This window comes from Glandiceps talaboti, chromosome 4 (genome assembly GCF_964340395.1).
Source record: "Glandiceps talaboti chromosome 4, keGlaTala1.1, whole genome shotgun sequence".
Classification (NCBI taxonomy): domain Eukaryota; kingdom Metazoa; phylum Hemichordata; class Enteropneusta; family Spengelidae; genus Glandiceps; species Glandiceps talaboti.
The window spans coordinates 26,086,570-26,107,830 of NC_135552.1; the positions used below are offsets into that span (position 1 = coordinate 26,086,570).

The following is a 21,261-nucleotide window of genomic DNA, read 5'->3' on the forward strand; positions in this document are numbered from 1 at the left end:
GGTATAACAAAAGAAATTTACATGTTGCAACTATTTGAACAAACTGACTACCCAAGCTGGTGACTACTTGACCCTGAAAAGTATTTTATTCATGGTACAGGTATTATTTTGTTGTTGGTACATTTTTATGCTACATTTGCAACTTCAATTCTGATTCCTAATTATACTTTTATTATAGTTTAGATGCTTAAAATGATTAGAAATATGGCTGATAAATGAAGTTATGAAATAAGACACCTTCCAAGTATACATGTACAGATCAGAGAGACTTGAGAGTAAAATATTGCACACTGCAGTCTGCATAGCATTCAGTATCTTACAATAAGAGACACCATGACACATATTTGTACAATAGGATCTGTAATAATATTTAATAATGATTTGCACAACAAAATTTGGAACAGTGTGTTTGTAATGATGGATGTAAATTCAACATTGGGCCATTACTCAAACATCCATTAAAGGGTTGACAAATAATACAAAAATACAGCTCCAGGGCCACTTCCAGATCTTTTGATGGTAGCTTTGTACCATATATGGAAGAATAATCTACATATGCATTAATATGCAAATTGCCCACCAAAACCAAAGTACAGACATACTGAAACTCAGAACAAGGGCTCTGATTGGGTCAAAACAAAGAACAAGAAACTCCTATCTTCACTGGGTACTACAACGATTTGCCATCTGCTAAATCGAGGAAAGTTTTATCTTTAATTTGTTTGCACTTAAGGAACACAATGACCTCAATAATTTGAGGATTTTATCTATAGTGTAACAGTTTCTATCCATGGATAGGTTAATCTCGTTATAACATCATTAATCTAAACCATTCCTTATTAATTTAGAGATTTTTATAAATTAGTGTAAAAGCTATTTATATCAATCAAAAGACTCCATGCAATTTTGCCACTACAAGGCCATGATTCGGCTGTGATCTCAATATCACCTGTTGACTTGGGGCACTGTTGCTGTGCGTGTGTGATTGGTTACTTGTTCTCTGTTTTCTACTGCTCTTTGACTAGTAGGTCTGGGTGACCTGGGGAAGTAATATGATGTTGATATAGTGGGACAGCCAATCTAATGTGGGGTCTCTGTACTATAGTAGTTTTTATTTCATCTTTTTTTTTTAATTGGTTAAATGACTGTCCCTAAATTGACCACAGACTGCTGCATTTTCACATTGATGATAGCCAGACGTCTATCGTATGGTCTACGAAATGTACAAACTCTGAAAACTTCCCGAAAATGATTTACACGTGTTCACTATTTCTCTTTTGACTGGGATGCACACTGTCCAAATAAAACTGCAATGATGTAAATTTGTTTGTAATTTGATGTGACATGATTTGGTCCAAGTTAATAAAATATTTTGGATATCTACACACATTTTGACAGACCCAACTGTAAATAAATGTGGTAGACAAATACCAAAATCCAAGGTACAAGAAGGTCATATTACAGAAACGTATTAGATGACCATCATTTTTTTTTTCATTTTTTAAATATCAAAAATACAGTCCTATAGAGAAGACAAGTTGGTTTTTTGCTATAGTAGTATTGGCATCCCAGTCAATGACAATGGCTTCAAACACAAGCTTACTAATGAAGGGTAACTGACTGTTTCCAGCCCATCACTCTCAGTCGGTATTTCATGTTAATATGCATGAGCCCGGGCCAGCGTATCTAACAGTCAGATGTGGTGGGCAAGTGCAAATAAAGGTTTTTAGAAATTCTTTACAATGTCAACTTCATGCACATATTTACTGGTGTTGCTTCTTTCAGAGTTTAATATATATTTATATGTATATATATATATATGATTATTATTACAGCAGTTCTTACTCCCCTTGCGTTAATGTGTTTTTAGTGATTACAAGCGGTGTGCTACTCAACTTATACTATGTACAAGAAACGGTCTTGAAGGCAAGGCAAGACTTTTTAGCTGCTGCGAAGTTATGGGCAGTTAGTTTGCCAGCTTGCATATAAACAGATGAGGCTAAATTGCAGCACCAATGTAACACTGTCAAGCAGCTAAAACAGGCCTAGTTTACGCAAAGAGCTGCTGGATATAAAAGAGTTTAGGACACGTCAGCTGTTGGTATAAAAACCATGAACACTATCCACACAGCTGACTGCTGAAGACCTACCAAATAAGGAGTTATAAGTAAAGAAAACTGTCAATCAATATAGCAATCAATCAATCAATCAATCTAGCAATCAATAACTTCAATCAATGAATCAATCAGTAAGTGCAATTCTGAATATAAACCTAGTATCTCTTAGCTTGCACTCAGTTAACAATGGCTATATTGGCTACTTTTCCAACAAATCTGTAAAACTTTTTGTCATAAAGGAGATATGTCGTCAGTCATGAAGTTACTCAACAATTCCTGATTTATGTGTATTGGTGATAATATTTGGCAAAAAGTCCAAAGTGCCAGCATGGCTGTGTCAGTGGAATGTAAGCTAAGCATTAGATACAGTGGTTAACTTACCAGGTGGTATTTCAGATATATGTTTGAATTTAAACCAATGAAAATACTGCTGGCTTTTTCACTTTGACTGCATGGAAGGAACACTCCATAGATCATAAAAATCAAGCTTTGGGAGTTCCAGCATTTTTTTTTCAAACTTTGGTATGGACTTCTTTCCATGCAGTGTTTAAAAAAAAAGAAGAACTACAAGTACACACTGTAAGCTAGAGCTACTTTACAGAAGATTGACAAATTCCAAAGATCTACCTAACTTGTCTCTCAAAAAGAAATTTGAAGTGGAAAGTTTGACTTGGACTGATAAGGCCTTTTACGTGTAAAAACAACATTTAGAGTGGAAACAACTGCAAATAAAACAGGATTCCACTAAATACACAATTATAACTTAAACTTTTAAAAAGGCCTTCACATCAACCCTTTGAAGTGTTTACCTACTGAAAAAATAAGATAAAAACATTTGTTTTCCAATATTATTACACGAACTGTTGGTAATAAAATTTAAATAGGACACCTGATTTTTAAATACACTTACAAATTCTACAGAACGTTGTCTGAACTCAATCACTTTTGAGACCCCAAGACACTGACATTGAGGCTTGGATGGTTGAACTCGGTGTTTCTGGCAGAATTATAAACAACTATACAACTTATCAAAGTTTTGTTATTTATCACTTTGTAAGGTTTTGAAATTTGTAACATTACAAACAATGCTATTAAACTTGTATGCTGATTTACCCTTAAGTCCTGTGACCAAAATAGCAAACTACAATGAAATAAGAACTGTGGAACAAACAATGCGCAACCACCAATCAGAGCCTGTCTCAGGTAGAACTAATTTTAATACAAAGTACATATTAAAAGGGGCACTAGTTTTATTACTTAGAGGATAAAGGACTGGGTACAGGGCTAATAAGTTCTAGTAATTTCTAGTAATAAATGTGTTAGACGTATTGGACACAGTTTAAAGTGACAAAGGACCAAAATGAACATAATGTCATCTAGACCAATGTCAGCTTATTGACCATTATATGTGATATACAACGCAGGACGTCATCATAAAATGTAGACAAGTGTTAACAAAATGGAACTAGAGTAATTCCATTTCCTTTTTAAAGACTTGAGTGAGAAGAAGAGAAGTACACAGAACTTGAACTACCTCAAAACCATGGAAATGTTGGATAAAAAACTGACTGACTCTTCACATTGTTACTCATTGAACATTTTTTTTTGACCATTTTAGGAAATGGGACTTGTAATACAATCCTAGTACAAAACATGTACTCTACCCTTTCACGTCACAATCAGTCAAGATAAGCAATAAAACAAGGAAAGTGGAAAGGCAAATAAAAAGAGAGAAATAAGATCTCCTCTTCTCCAAACTGGCAGCAAAAAAACTGATCTTTTCTTGATGTAAGGGCTGAGCATCAAAGATGGCCAAAATTGATGCAAATACCGATTTTGGTTTACTTTTCTTTTATCTTAAGGAACTCCCATAGCTTCGTTTTGAACCCTATTAACCAGTTTGTTTTATACAAAATACGATGTTGAAATTGGGAGAGGTTAATCCTTGGAGCCAGCTAAACTGCCTTCACCATCATGACTGCTGGTTTTTCTGTCACAATAGTCTGAAAATATATCTCGGAAGCGGGTCCATGATTTCTCTGGAATTGTAATGAATGTTCGGTACTGGCTTCGTGGCTGTTGACATAAAAGAAATGACATTTGAATATTGATCAAAAACATCTGCCTTCAAAAAACATGCATAACAGGTTTTTTGAGTTATGAAAAATTAAACAAGTTGGACTGTGATCAATAGATAACAGACCTAAATTGTTAGTTAGGAAAACAGTACTCTTCATTTTTTACACAACATATGTACATTCACACAATTTGAAAGGAACCTCAGGTTTGATGTGCTGTGTCTCTGAACAACAATATTTCTTACAATGCACATGTGCAGTATTCATCAGGTTCTCTGACTTGCTGTCATCTCCATAGTAATAACAGAAAAGATACAACATCTTCCCCATGAGATATTTAGAAACATAAACTCTGTCTTGACTGTAGTAATGCAATGTAATAGACAAAGTTGAATCAACAGTCTTACCTGTACTTCAGATATACGCATATAAACACCTCTATGGTTACTACCAATGTCAAAGTAAAAGTTCTTGTTATCAACTCTGATGTGACGGCCTTCAGGCAACTCTTGCTCCACTTCTGTAGTGGGAGGCAAACAGAAGAAAGTGGTCTTTATAACTGTATCATATCACTGCTAAAAATTGTACGATGCTACTTACAACTGTTACCTTCAGGAAGAGTAAAACTATATCTATTACAGGTAAGCTACCTGTACTTTTATATCTGCACACTTGACACTTACAAGGATTTAAATATCAAATTACAATAGATTACATATTTTGGTAGGTGACGAAATTTCTACAAAACTCTTCATACATTTTCAGATTTGTTTACACTGTTAATACCAAGTCTGCAGTTTTATTTTCCCTTGTATATATCTGTTTCTGGTTTTGACAAGAGTGACGAGTCCTAACAAAACATCAAAGACATGTAGATAACGTACCTCCACCGTCATCTGTTCCAAATTCATCTAATATCTCAGTGAGGGCATTTTTTATATCAACTAGACCCTGTGCAGGTAGGGCTATGTGAGTTCTTGGGCCTCGGTTGATTGTCTGAGATACCTGGATATGGAACAAAAGTACAAGTGAGTCTGTATACACATCTCATTATATTACATTATTTAACATTTCATTTCTAGGAACTCATCTACAAAGTGCCTCTTATCAGCTCAATGCTTCAATAAATATCTTTCACAACTCTGTGGCATATTTACCGTTTCTATTATTTCACATTCAATGGACAACTATTATTCACACATTTCGTCTTGTGGGGTTTGGGGAAAAATTTAGCCATTCACTGAGCCAAAACTCTCACAGAACTGTTTTGGGATAACACTATCACTGATGGCATAACTTAGGAGATCCCCTTTCATTTTGGTATTTGGGATGAAAGCATGACCCTATCATTATACTCAAACAACCTAACAAATGAAAAATGCTAAATATCTTACCCTAAGAAAGCGCCCTCTGTTGTTTTCTTTCAGATCTAAATAATAACGCCTATTATCTTTTTTAATCATTTCGCTTTTCAGGCGTCCATCCTCTGGTGGGTTATCTGGATTTGGTGGACCTGTAAGATAAATGGATAAAGATAAATCTAATAGTACAGAATGAGGTCAATGTATTCATGTAGCCCGTTTATGTCTCTGTGCGAAGCTGCGGAGTTACATTTTACAATGAAAATACAAATTATATGAATGATTTTTCTTTCTGCCACCTTCACAATTTAAATTTTATTCTTTGATGAAAACAAATCATATTCAGAATAATTTAGTAAGTTTGTATTTTTTGCTTTCCGTTTACTTCACAATATGTTAGGCATAAAAATATCTCATGCCATCATTTTGAAGATCTTTACATCAAACTGTGTACATATTAGTTTTCAAAGTGTACACACTGACAGGGGGTCAATGCATATGCAATACGTATGCATTGGAAAAGATCATATTGGAAACACTGATCCCTAAAACTCTGATGTCAGTTTGCTTCATTTTGTACATTTGCTAAAGAGCAGGTTGGGGTAAATATGGACATTTATTACTCATTAACTATTCAGGGGTCTGTACAAGAGGGACAGTTGTTTGAAGCTTGTTATTTACCAGTGCACTGTGGCTGAGCGGTTCTCCTGATCTCTTTTCAATTAAAAGTTACTATACATTTACATGATATATAGTCATCAATCAGAACTACTTATGACGTCACTAAAGAAAAATCGCAACACTGAAAATTCCTGTCTACATTCTCCGACAAAAATAGAACGTTTAATTACAACATACAAGTAACAACACTACCTAAAGTACTCACAACTTATAAAAATGTTGTGTAATGACATTAAACAGACACAGTCAGATATTGGCAGTGTAGACTTTCCTCTAAGATTAGAAAATGACCTCATCGATTACCTTTATGTCTAGTATACTTCATTCAAAGCATTTACGGTTTAGTATTAATCAATACAACTGATGGGCAAAATATATCTGATACAAGAAATTTTATGTCATGGCTACAAAGTGATGTTTGAAATTCTTATTCAACAATTGTGATAAAATCTGACGTCCCTTAGCAAAGTCACAGCTATCATGAAACGAATAATCTAATGTGCCCTACCAGCTGCATGTAAGTGTTTTAGCAAGGACATGTAATCATACCTCAATATTGTATACTTTGTTGGTGTACTAAGACTCAGTTTATGACTAAAATTTAACCCTACCCACAAATGTGATAAAGAGCTACAGGAACTGGTTTATTAGTACACTGGATCTTAAAACTCCATATCTGTACTTCTGTCTGGATATGGAATACGACAAAGTCTGTGGAAAGCAATATACCACTTTGACACGCCAATGCAGCATAACTTGTGACTAACCAAAATTTGGTGTTCCCATATCATTTACAATTTAGTCACAAGAAAACCCTCTTTTTTATCATCTTGTCCAATGACAAAAAATATTGTCTTTCATTAGAGAACACACTGGTGGAAAGTACCGTAGCTATAAGCCCACTGTATCCTAACACTGCCAGTTCATAAATCTGTTTTGGGGTGTTGATAATAATGCATCATACCATGCACAAGCCAAATTGAACAAAAATATGGAATATGTACTCTTGTCATGACAACACGTGTCTACTTCACTGGTTCTGCTGTGTTCAAAATATGAGCCAAAACATTCAAAATTGCCATTACTTTCCCTAATTTTCTTTGATATTACTAGCACTGGTATAATTATGTTATTCTTCACTATATTTCTTCATTCAGCTGGAAAATAAGGGTCATCTAATGGTTTTGTCCCTATGAGTTGCTAGACTCGGTGACAAAATCCCCTTAGGTCACTCGTATTTTCCTTGGCTGAAGAAAAATATTGGTGAATAACATCTGATTATATATCTAGTGTATAGATACAACTAAAGAGATACATATAGTACATACCCAAACGTGTGTAATGTTCAATGAAGTCTACCAAATGATCACGAAACTCCAAAGCTGTTGACATTGCTAAAGTCAGTCGGCTCTTATTCCCACCAGCTCCAACCTGTAAAACAATCCACAATAATAGCATATTAATCATTCAGTCTTGGAGATACCTTTTCTGGTATTCATATAAATATCGAATTCATGGAAAACACCTGTCTTTAGGTCCATAGTCGATTTTCTGGTTCCAAGATGCATTGCGCGGGAGCATGTCGCTTGAGTTGTTACATTTAGTCTTGTTTTGTCTTTATTATGTTTGAAATAACATTTTCATCAGGAAATGGTGAAAAGACTTAATCTTTGATTATGAGTGATTTTATAGAACAAAGAATAAACACCATAGAGAGATTTTACAGGTGAACCCAGGGTACGGTCATGTGACAACCATCCCCCTGAGTAGTGCGTGCAAACCCCTGAGTGCGTACACAATACATGGTATTGTATGGAGAGATGTGCAGTGCATCCTGGAACCGGCAACAGGTCTATTGATTGGTATCTACTGGTAGGTGACTGATGCCTAGGATTTTTAAATACACTTATTGTAAGGTCACTTGAGGTCAAATGATAACTAACCAGTATAACATACAAGCAACATTACAAGCCAGGTATACAAATGTATGAAGTGTTCAGTTTTATTTTCATCAGGATAACCTACCATCAAGATCAAAAACAATGTATCCTATCTTTCAGCAGTAATTGAGTATTTGACATTTCATAACTTAGGCAGAAAAAAAATAATTGTGTGTTTCTGATATGGGATGGGATTTTATTTTATTTTATCTTTTTTAATTGTTTTTATTTTTGAAAAATATTGCTTTGACCCAAAACCAAATGAAATGTTGGTAAGAATACCCCTTCTGCGATACTTTGATGAAATATCTACAGGTGGTAATGGGGGGGGGGGGGGGGGGGGGGGGGGTATGAAGGTCAAGGAGAAGTAAAAGTTTTGTACCTTTGCAAACATTAACTTTGTACTTTTTAAAATAAATTGTCACCAATGACACAAACTGTTAGCTTATTAGACAAATGCTGTATAAAATCCTGTACTTCACTCAGCCAAAGACTGTTCATAGATTTAGTGTGTATAAAGATAATCAATACAGTTACTGGTTTTGTATGATCAGAAAATTGATACAACACTCCTTACTAGTTACAAGGATTTTACTTTCATAAGAATATGATGACCTGATTTATTGCACAGGAAGTATGTTTTCAGGGAAAATCTATAATTTGACTGGGGGACATGAAGGTGACATTCAACATCTAAAGCACCAATGTACCAAATAATTAAATGTTATTCTCCATCAGCCAAGGAAAATATGAGCAACCTAGGGGACTTTGTCACTACAAGTCACGAAACAAGTAGTGACAACCCTTAAGTCATGAATATTTTCCAGCTGATTTAAGAAAAATATTGGAGAATAACATTTTATACCAGTGCCAGTAATATCAAAGAAAAATATGGGAAAGTAATGGCAATTTTGAATGTTTTTGACCCATATTTCGAACACAGCAGAACCAGTGACGTAGACATGGATTGTTGTGATGCAGAATGTCCATGTTTTTGTTTCAACTTGGTTTGTGCATGGTATGTTTTACCGGTAGTTTACTCTTAAAGTACATAAATGATATATGGCATGTATATATATACATCAATATTTACACACTTATCAAATTGATGAATGACACCCAATTCACTTTTGACATGGATGTCCATGTAAAGACTGTGCAAAAATTTCAATAGGCACCAATCACTGTCACTTAAACTTGGTCAAAATTAACAGTTTTATTTCTAGTTACATCATTTATCAATAAATGAATAAATCATTGGAAATGCCTGAGGACAAAACTATCAGTAACATACAACCTTTTATGTTGTACTGCTACTGTGAGGACTTTCTAAAACTTAGTACAAGGTTTGACATCACAAAATATCGATTCTTTGTATTCACAAATGATGTAAGTGTTATAAATAAAACGTGACAACTCATGAGTTGAAGTATTCGGGCTATGGATAATAGATATTTGTCATACTAAGTACAACAGGACAAACTGATAACCATTATTATTATATCAGATTGTCATACTGAAGATTGAAGTTCCTGCTTGGTGTTTCTAAATATTCACTATACACATGGTATTACAAATGTGCAAAGAACAACTAAATAGTAGCATTTACTTAATGCCATGTCCTGACAATGTCCATGTACACAAAAAATAGATGATTATATACTGATAGATATATATATATATATCTGCAGCAGACTGGGTGTCCTCAAGGTAAATGTATCTATGAGGCAGTGATTATGAAAATAAAACTAACATTTTTCTCAAAATTTAAGCAAAGGGGACTAAACACATGTGCTTGAATATGCAAATGAAGTCATGTTTACAAGTTTTGGCCCTAGTATTGAATATGAACCAAATATTGCTCCTTGTATGTATACATCTATAGTCTGTTTCCATTCATAGGATCTAATAATTCAACATATATAAGACAAACAAGTGAGGATTGCAGTTGATCCTTGGTGAAAAGCTGAAAATAAACAGGAAGGTTCCTCATATAGTACTTGTCCCACTCCCATGAAAGTATGTGGAAAATGTAGCAAGTAAATGAACTCTGTTAACCATTTCATTCTGTGAATATTTTCCCTTACTGTAAAACTTTCAAAGTCATCAGCAATTTAGCTGAAGTCTGTCCTATCAGTCCTACACAGTAAAATGTCATGAATTGAGATTTGAAACAATTTTTGAACACTTTAATTGGTCGAACGATATGACTTACATGAGACCAATGTTATGTGCTGTATATAAGTTATAACTAATATATTCTGCCTCTACACTGCCTAGAAACTTACTGGATCTCTCATTTTGTTTGAAATATATATGCATAACCACTACATGGTTTCTATTTGACTAACATACAGATTACTAGTGCCTATTTTTGGTATAACAATGCAAAAGATCAAAGTTGTCTAAATGCATAAAAGTTCTTATACAAGATGGGTTACTGATATAAACAATACTAAAACAGGTTACAAGTACTACTTTGTTAAAACCACAACCATTTTTGAATACCTCCATAAAACAATATATTTATTGAAATCAAGAAACTTTGTGTTTACTTTGCTCCTCAAACCTGGATATTTGTTATCTTGGCACAATCCATCCTCACTATTGTTGTACTGAATTTAAAGAAACTATATCATAACTCCAGAGGCATTCGCTTCAATACTGTACTCGGTCATGAATACCTCACTTAAATTTACCATTAGAGCCTGTCATTTATACACATACTCAAACACTAGTGACATTGGGTCATGCACAGCAAACATAGTAAACTGTGTAGACATCTGAACTTTAATCTACATCATGGATGGTATCAGAAACCAATATTCCTATAATGCACAAAGAAACAATGGACAAGTTTAACAGTTCTCTTAATTTGTAACAACATTTTACCAACAATTCATCCAGTCTAAATAACATCCAAATATACCAAGAACTATACAACCATGTAAAAAATTTCTTCTGTAAGTCAGTTTCATATAATCTGTGAAACCATTAGTTCTGAAAATTATATATTCAAGTCACAAAAAAACAAGCAAACATTTGTATATGTAGCAGTCTCTAATGCCACATTTTAATATTGGCAAGACCATTGTTAACATATCACCTAATTGTCTTCCATCATTAATTATGCATTATAACCTGTTTAATATGCAAAATAAGTCCTGCATGTAAACATATTAAAAGCACAATGTGGTATGCGGCATTTTTTTTCACATGCAACTTCCACAAGTTATCCCACATTTTACTTGATTTAATATCAACATATTGTACTGAGAAAATATTTTCAAATAGTTTTTTATGTAGCCCCTTTTTCTCTGCCCTCGTTTACTTTCATTATTTGCAACTAAAACAGAGATGAAATGCATTGTTATCCAAGGTCCAATGCAATAACTCATCTGTACATTTTTATGACCAGTCTACCACTACACAGCTACTTGCTATGAGTGTCACAATAGCCATACTAGATTTGGCAAAGAGTTGGGTCCAAATATTGTATCATCCTAAATGATACAATGACAACAAATCACCAGTACAATTTTGTATCAACAATGATATGCATAGGTATTAGGAAAGCTGGTTTTGAGTTCACCAAGTCATGTGGATCACACAGTTCCTTTGATGCACTAACAAGACTGGCTGTGGTCCAGGCAGACATGTCTACATGTCTGTTAATGATTAGCCAGCCATATGCATCTCTGCAGGCTAAATCAACCTATGTCTACATCAACCAGTTTCAGTTCCTGATTGTTGTACATTTTGTCAAGGGACCTCTAGTTCTGTGGTTAACCACACTGACTGAGTTTCTTGAACCCATATATATCTCAGGCCTAATCATTCTGATAACAGTACTTTCATGCATATGGACTTACAGTAATGTAGACCAATGGCACTTTAGAATGTTTAGACAAATTATATATTGGGAAAGGTCTCCATTGCATGTAGATCCTGACCTCCACTTTGTCTGAAATATTGGATACCGGCAATCAACCCTCCCACAGTCTATGTTCCAAAACACTAAAATAATTTTATCTCCCTTGTTGTTGCAAACATTGTGGAAGAGTTGTAAACAAATTGCAAAAGTGTTTATGTTGTTTCAGCATAGCAACAGCAATATGGATATCCTGGTTGCCCTATGATCTGAAGTTCTGCAACATAACTAAATAAAACTTTTTATAAGAATGCATGTTCATGAACTTTGGGTTCATAGTTAATAAAAAAAAAATTCTACCAAGTCTAAACATCTTCTGGGATTGAAGCCAAAATAAGTGTCAGCAAAATGTTTGAATTTGCTTTCCAAAAACTTTTAGAATGTGTATGTAGAAATGTTCTTTCATAAAGGTACTTGTGATCCTGTCTCTAGTAATGAAAATATACTTGGCAAATGCTTTCTCAGTTATTTTGTCTTGCAACAATTCAAGAATTTCACTTCAAACTCTGAAATATGAATGCCCTCGTCAGTCCCTCTTAATAATCTAACATTTTGAATCTTATCAGTCATATCTACAATTTTGTATTTTGGATCTGTGTAAAAATATATATACAGTACCACTGAACTGTTGTCCATCCATAATATCATATACAAAAATTTAATTTTGTTGTGTTCAACTTGAAGGAAATATTCGGCTCAGTTCTATCCAATAACCAAAGGATATCAACAGCTGATAGTTGGTAACATGTAAGAACCTCACCCATGTACAAACAACAAGATGGAAATACCAGCATTTCAAGAAAACAAGAAAGTCAATCTAAATGTAAACACTTTTTTTTTGCGATTTTTTGCACTGTAAAAGTATCAACAGGAGTAGTCACATATCAATAAAGTTTGAAACTGACACAACTCATTGCATAAATTTGAATAACATAATTGTATATTGGTCAGATATATTACTTCTACTTGTTTTGCTTCAGCAGTCGCAGAGTTGCATATATAGCATAATTGTTGGAGATTGCAATAAAATGTTTATGGAGTGTAACTGCTTCAAAAGTATAGTACAAAATGTAGTAGGTCAGGTTACTATAACCACATAAAATGTTTCCCAAGTCAATATGAACACATAAGCACGTAGACATCAAATGTTGCAGTAAATACCAAGAGTACTAGGGAGAACAGTGCATACCTGATCTACCGAAAGGCATCTAAGAAATCATGAAAGCATATCAGTGTGCATTGTAAGCCAAGCTCACGCATCAAAATTTCACCAAAATTTTGTGTTCCCATATCCCTTACTATGAACCTACTCTCGCATGAAAACCCAGTTTTTATAATTTTGAATATGTAGAGGGATGACTGGTCACCATTCTACAACCATCCCTTCATTATACTACTTTGTGCCATTACTTGCATACATCCATATCAAAACAATATATTTCTCAAGTAACCATTTTCTTAGTTTCAAGACATGTTTTAATGTTTTTAAAATACATGTGGCACTGTAATACACACACACACACACACACACACACACACACACACACACACACACACACACACACACACACACACATAAATATCCTCATTACATATTTCCAGACATGAATAATAATGTATGTCAAAGATGAACCAACATTTATTGCACGACTGGAAATTTTATATTAACAACACTCACTATGTCATTAAGGAATAATTCTTTCAAAGAAAGTACTTAGATAAATAGATACAAAGGAATTGATTCATCTTATATTTCATATGTTAATGATGATCACCCATTTTAACTGCTTGATAAGACATTATTCAAATTACATCTCATACTCACAATCAATTTCAGACTTGCATGATGTCTCATAAGAACTGATTTTCCTTGACTCAAATCATAGTTTTCCTTATTATACATATGGATGTTATATTTACAATATAAATATATGCATACATATTTCATGTCAAATATCAACTGATCGATAGGCCATACTTTACATATAACAGTATCAATGTCAGCTATATTTGAAAGTTTATGACCACTAAAAATATTTGACATATGAAGCTATCCAGCAGGCTTTCAATAACTTGTGAATACCGAGAGCTGTACACACTGTGTCATATCACGTATGTACCCACATACACTCATCATACACATACATACACACACACACACACACACACACACACACACACACACACACACACATACATACACATATATATACCAGGGTGGGTGGGTGTGTGTGTGTGTGTGTGTGTGTGTGTGTGTGTGTGTGTGTGTGTGTATATTATATATATATATATATATATATATATATATATATATATATATATATATATATATATATATATATATATATATATATATATATATATATATATATATATATATATATATATATATATATATATATATATATATATATATATATATATATATATATATATATATATATATATATATATATATATATATATATATGTGAACTTATGCAAACATGAAGTGATAATTTATTGGCCTGGAAGCCTGAAAGCTTTTTTATTAGGTTGATCTACCCCTGCAGGTCTAAAAATACCATGATGAAAGTTATATCATAGTGTGGGTTTTTTTAATATTGGTAAAAAGTACATTGCATCTTATGCTTTCAAGTGACAGCTGCTATGAGCTATGTACCAGTATTTTTACTCAGACAGATGCTCTCATGAAACAAGTTTATAAATGATCAGAATTCATCTGTCATCATTTTATAAGTTCCCTAGAATATTATCGGTCACTGTAAGATATTCCATAAAGTAAATTTTATAGTTGTTGTTAACAATACACAAATATTCAGTACATGATCTTAGGTTAAGAATATGCTCCACTAATAATAAATCACCATTAAATTTGCATATGGTACATATATCAATATATTAGCATACATGAATATGACTTGGACTTGGATAATACACTAGATGTAAACAAAATCCCCAAAAGTTTAGTAAATATATCCTTTAATAATAATGACTTTGGTATGCTTATCTTGAAATCCAAAGATGTCCAGCGACACATGAATCTGTCAAAGCACAGCCCTTGCTATTACTGATATTACTTCCGACTCAAAGGGTCAAGGGTTTTACCTACATGACTAGTTTGCATGTATATTATTTTGGAAATTTGCATATTGTTTGACTTGAAATGCCTGGAATATTAATTGCATTTTCAAGCATCTGTAAGCTTCAAAAAGAGTCCATTCAACCATAATCTATGCTCTGAAACAAGCCTACCATTTACTGTTCTTGTACATTTTCATTTATCAGTGAAATCAAAGAAAACTTCCAAATCAGAAATGTTGTAATCATTTGGGGAAATTTGAGAATTTAAAGAAATGGATGCAAGTGCTAAGTAGTCATTGTCATCTTGATAGTAGTTCAGTTGCTATGGAGATACATAATGACTAAAATTGGACTGCGATATTAAAATAAAGATCTTATTTCAAGTTCTATTCTTAACAAATGAATTTAAATGTCAAGAAAACATAAACTAAGTAATGTTGTCAAGTTTTCCTTTTCAAAGGAAAGACAAGAAAGACTTGTACAAATAGGTCTACTAATATTACATATATATATGTATGATTATCCATTAATTGGTTACTTATCAAGTTGTCTTTGGATACTATGCAATTCAAAGCAACAGGCTTCATGATATAAACCCAAAGGGAAGAAATCAGCATGCTGATAACCTGCCACAATTTTGATTAGTTTATTGCACAATACATGAAAACTTAAAAAGTGCGTATGACATTGCTAAACAAGTTATTATTCTGAAATTAATAAATTTCCAGTTATTACTTTAGAAGCAATTAACTAAGTTTGCACTTTTTTATGGTTGCTAGTAAAGACAGTCACAATTTTTTAATGTGCATGTTCATGGAACACCCATTGCTAGGAACATCTGCCAAAAAAAATCATATTTTATAATTAACAATTTGAATTTCCATGAATCTTGCCCTGAAAGTTCATTTACCCCTTGGAACAGCATTATTCTGCCATTTCAAACATGGAAATAGACTAAAAGAATCACTGTTGTTTGCACTCCTGTGACGTGAGTGGTTACAGAAACACACACACAGAATATGTAAGTCTAACATGGAACCAATCCACCAGGAAGTTATGGGGTTCATTGAACAAGTAATTGATCAAAATGACATTCAAAGAACATGTAATGTGTATGGGCACACATGACAATAAGTCGATCTTCTTGTTTTAGGAACATCGTCATCCAATATTGACCATTCTGCTTTGCAGTATTTGAGTTTAAGTCTATCAGCCAAACAACGCTGCACATTTTCATTATGTACCATATTGTGTAACATAGCACATGATTTTTCAATTTTAGTTGAATTTATTTACAAAAAATAAGAGAAAACAACACAGGAACACACATATACAGCAACTATTTCCTCTGTGCAATGCATATTGACACTAACTAATACAAAAGTAAGCCCTTCTTCAGGGGAGTTTCCATTGAAATTCTATTATAAAACTATGTGTATCTTCTGTCATTGCCACCCAAGAGCAACAAATCTTAGTCTGTTGCCTCCCATGTATGAACAACCTATCATTATGGGACAATAACAGTCATCACAAACTGTCATGGTTTAATGATTTTGTGTTCTTGAAACCTGCATAAAATTGAAGTTTCTACCGAAACTAATTTCTGTGAGACATGATACTTACCTGTTGGCAAAATACTGATGGGTAACCCGCATTAATTCCTCCAATCCATGCCAAGAAATTTTTGGCCCCGCCCCCTCCACCATACCTGGCTCCATATTTGGTTAGCTTAGTCTCCCGCCTAAGTGGCAGTTCGCGCATGCGTACTTGTGTCTTTTATCGCTCCAAAGAGGACAAAAATTTCACAAGGAGACTGTGGGGAAGGTGGGAGGGAGCTCAACAGGTAAGTATCATGTCTCACAGAAATTAGTTTCGGTAGAAACTTCAATTCTGTTCGACTATGATACTTACCTGTTGGCAAAATACTGATGGGTAAAAACCCGAATGTGTCAGACTGAAAGGAGGTGGGAGTCTACCACCGTATCCTATTAATTTCTAGTTGAAAATCTTTGATTTACAACTACCGACTGCCCGACACTTAGACTGAAGCTTGCTAGCTTCCTGTGTCATATCCCTGATATAAAACTTATAAAGGAGTTTGGGGAGCGCCAGGTTCCTGTCTGTAGAATCTGTGCTACCAGTACCCCTGAGAACAAAGCCCATGATGCCGAGAGAGCCCTGACTTCAGGTGCAGTGACTCTCTCTAACTTACAAGCAGAGCTGGAACTTACTTGTAAGCCCACTTGACAGTTTCTACCAGCCATCTGGGTCAGAGATGGGATGAAGTGGTTCAAAGGGGGCTCTCTCAGTGCTCTAAGAACTAAGAATAAACTCCACTGAGGTAGTGGCGTTTGTTTAGGAGGGTGTTGAATAAGAAAATATCTTATTCTGACCAAACTCTGGTCCCCCGATGCTTCTGACTATATTGGCTATCGTCGTGCGATACACCATAATAGTCTTAATTGCATACCTCTTCTCCTCAAACAGAAAAAAAGAGAGAGAAACTGCTACTGTCTGGGGAGATGGATCGAGAGGATCCTTCTGCCCTCTACGACACCAATCAGAGAATCTTTTCCACTTTTCTCCATAGGAATGGAGGGTGCTGTCTTTGTGTTCTGGCAATGACTGAGGCAGCTTGTTCAGAAAAAATCCCTGTGAACGGAATTTTCCTCAGTACAATTGGAAGAAGTGCAAAGGGGGGAAATGCGTACGCGCTCAGTCCTTTCCAAGACATTGGCAGAGCGTCTGTTGCCATTGCTCTCGGATCTGGAATCGGAGACACAAAGAGAGGCAGTTTTCTGTTCATGTAAGGTGGTGAACAGATCTACAGTCAGTTCTCCCCAATGCAGAAACAGACGGTGAGCAATCTTGACAGGAATTGCCCACCCTGTAGAAAGAACTCTCTTGCGACGCGATAGAGCGTCTGTAATGCTGTTCAGTTTCCCCGGCACATGGCGTGCTGACAGAAGAATCATTCGGTCTATGCACCGCAACATCAGTTCCCATAAGAGGTAACATAGTGTTGGAGACCTGGTTCCTCCTAGCTTGTTTATGTACGCCATTACGGTGGTATTGTCCGAGTGGACTAGAACACTGCGCCCTGTCACTAGCAGCTCAAAGTCTTGCAGAGCTAGGAAAAAAACAGCCTTTAGCTCTAGCCAATTGATGTGGTGAAAGCTGTCTTAGGGGTTCCAGACACCTGCTGTCATCTGACTGTCTAGGTGACCTCCCAAGCCCTCTTGTGACGCATCCATGTACAGGGACAGATCCGTGTGACTGTACAAAATGGACTTGCCTTTTAGAAGGTTGCTCTGGATCACCAATGGGCGAGAAGATACAACTGAATTGGCCTGATCCGAGTCTGGCCCATTGCACTATATCGATCAAGGAAACCATTAAGCCCAGGAGAGACAGAAAATGTTTCGCTGTTATCTGTCTCAGTGGCCATAGGTTCTGAATGACTGAGAGTAACTTGTCTATCCGTTCTTGGATAGGGCAAGCTACTCCCTTTTGTGTAATTAATCTCATTCCCACGAATACTGTATCTTGACTTGGGATGAGAGCTGACTTGTAACTGGGGATAAAACCCAGAGAAAGGATTAATAACAATATTTGTTGAATCCGTTCGAATAATACCTCCCTTTGTGCATCCCGTATCAACCAATAGTCGAGATAGGGATGCAAAAGGGTGGCCCGTCGGTGTAACCAGGCTACTGGTGCCGCTACCACCCGGGTGAACACCCAGGGAGCAGTGGCTAGCCTAAACGGGAGTGCTGTGTACTCGAATTGCCAAGTGGAGAGTCAGAAGTGCTGCTGCGAGTCAGAGCCCGATTCTTTAAAACTGCTCTTGCTAAAGAAGGGCTTGTCGGGACCAGGCTTGCCTCTACCCCGTTGACTACGCAGTTTACCACGTGGACGTCCTCTGCTAGACTGTCCAGATTTACTCCTGTTGCCTTGGAAATTTCTGTTTGCAGGCACCGTATTAGTACTTGTACGGTTATCCTTTGGGCTTGCTGGAGTGGAGGTTGTTCATGGTGACTCCCACATTAACCGTTCTCTCCGCTTTGCTTCGCTGGCCCGCTGGGCCAGGGAAGTCAAATTACCAGCAAACAGTGAGGAAGTGGAAAACGAGGAGCCTCTAGCTTCCTGTTTCAGTTCCTGTGTTAACGAGATAGACTCTCGTTTCAGGAAGGCATCCCTCTCCATCAAAATAAGTGCTGCCCGTCCTCTCGCTGAAGATTCGGAGACATGGTAGAGGCCTTTCATTGCAATGCGCAATAGCCTGAGAACCTTAGGCATCTCCGGGGTTTCTTGCTGTAGTTCAGATGTTGCTACGGCTAGAAACCAATCCATGACGGAACATGCACGAATACTTTCTGCGTGCATCTCCCCTAACTGCTTTAACTGAGTGCCGGGGATAGACACGGAGTTGAAAGTTTTGGCTTTGGCGTCCACAGCCTCGGCATCAGTGTCTAGGCTGGGGTAACCAATCCATGGGTCGGTTGTGTGAGTCTTGTATGCACGAGACCGACTTTTTAACCATGGAAAATGACCAGGTTTTAATGCAGCAGCTTTATTGCCCTCGCCTAAAACCTCTGATGTTATTTTATCCAGTTGACCTGAGTACATGGAAGAAAGTGGAAGAGTAGACGGTTCCTTGACCGGTTGAGACTTTTCCATTTCTTCAAAAGCCATGTAAAACTCCGACTTCATAGTGGGAGCTGGTGGAGGCTTAGGACAACGGTCTGGATACCGATTGTAAACCCATTGAATGCACTCGTGGAAGGAGAACTCCTCATCACGAGTAGGGGAAGTTGAACGCAAAGTGCCCACTACACTGGGGGTATCTGGTTCATTTCCCCCAAAGGAGGCATCACTGGGAGCCTTTAATGACATTTCGTCTATGTCTCTCCTGGCTCGACGCTTAGGTCGAACTGGGGAGACCTCCTGCCGACTGGGTACACGCCTGGGTGACCTCTCACTGGAGTACCGATCAAAACGTTCAGAAGAACACGACCTCGAACGTTTACTCTCACTCGACTTGGAGGACGAAGAAGATTTCGAACGTGAACGGAAACTCCGCCCTCTAGGGACCGGAGACCGTTGGTTCGAAGGGGACCTGTCTCTTGACCTCTGCGTTCTGAAACGTGTGCGAGAACGAGAGGGAGAATCCCTGGTAGGAGGCATGAAATCATGCTGTGTTCTCCTAGTAGTAGGCCTTGAACCCTCATCCCTGTAATAAGCAGGGAGGGATGGCCAGGGGTACTGCCAATACTGTTGTGGCCAACCAACCTGAGGATTAAAAACACCCCATGGTGTCTCAGGAGGCAAACCAAAGTCACCAGAAAATTGCTGTGGATCAGAAAAAGCACCACCAGTAGGCATTGGCATGAACTGGGGATTCCGAAATTCAGCTCTGGTCTGAGGGGGATAAACCCTCGCACCCCTATACAAAGTGGAATCGTCCAGACCACGCTGTATTCTCTGCCCAGCAGACAACGTTGGTCTAGAACTGACATCACTAGAATTGGCAATTTGAGGACGATTCATACTCTGATCGACCCTCGAAAAATTACCCAGATTGGTATGTAAACCAGTCTGCGTACCCTCAATACAATCAGTCCGATTAGCTGGCGAGCCTGAGACTGGAAAGCGAGGAGGTACGTGGGTAGTAGCTACACCAGGCCCGGTTACGTCAGTACAGGAGATCTCTCGACCGACTGAACGAGTTGGACCAGCGTTCGACTCGGAAATACTCGTAGCCTTATGACGATTAGAATCACAGTGCTGTGACGACTCGTCAAGTACACTCAACCCTTCCCCCAGGGGAGAGGGAGAAGTGACCGCTACTCGAGGAACGTTACTAGGGGGTGATAGCTGTATAGTGTCTACGGTCGTCGAGCCCTCTCCGAGAGAGGACCGCATACCACTAGCACTACTACCCAGTTCGTCCTGAAAAGGACGGTTTAAAACAACAGAACTAGAAGAAAGCTTACCTGACTTCGGTTCCGCTGTGACAGAAGAACTTACCGTTAAAGTCGAAGACCGTACACTCGCAGGAGTAGTGAC

At 36.7% G+C, this 21,261-nt stretch overlaps 1 protein-coding gene across 3 annotated transcripts in view; it reads right to left on the reverse strand.

The window, feature by feature from the left end:
- Positions 1 to 355: 355 nt before the first annotated feature.
- Positions 356 to 21,261, reverse strand: part of LOC144434638 (transcriptional activator protein Pur-alpha-like) — a 28,795-nt gene continuing 7,889 nt past the window's right edge. For 2 of the 3 annotated variants that reach the window (XM_078123137.1, XM_078123138.1), the window contains exons 3-7: positions 7,566 to 7,668; positions 5,590 to 5,708; positions 5,080 to 5,200; positions 4,603 to 4,715; positions 356 to 4,193 (exon numbers count right to left, since the gene is read on the reverse strand). In XM_078123137.1, coding sequence (XP_077979263.1) covers positions 4,056 to 4,193; positions 4,603 to 4,715; positions 5,080 to 5,200; positions 5,590 to 5,708; positions 7,566 to 7,668 — 594 coding nt within the window. In that variant the 3' untranslated portion in view covers positions 356 to 4,055. The remainder of the gene's footprint in view (positions 4,194 to 4,602; positions 4,716 to 5,079; positions 5,201 to 5,589; positions 5,709 to 7,565; positions 7,669 to 21,261) is intronic. The other variant, XM_078123139.1, reaches the window with a different exon arrangement.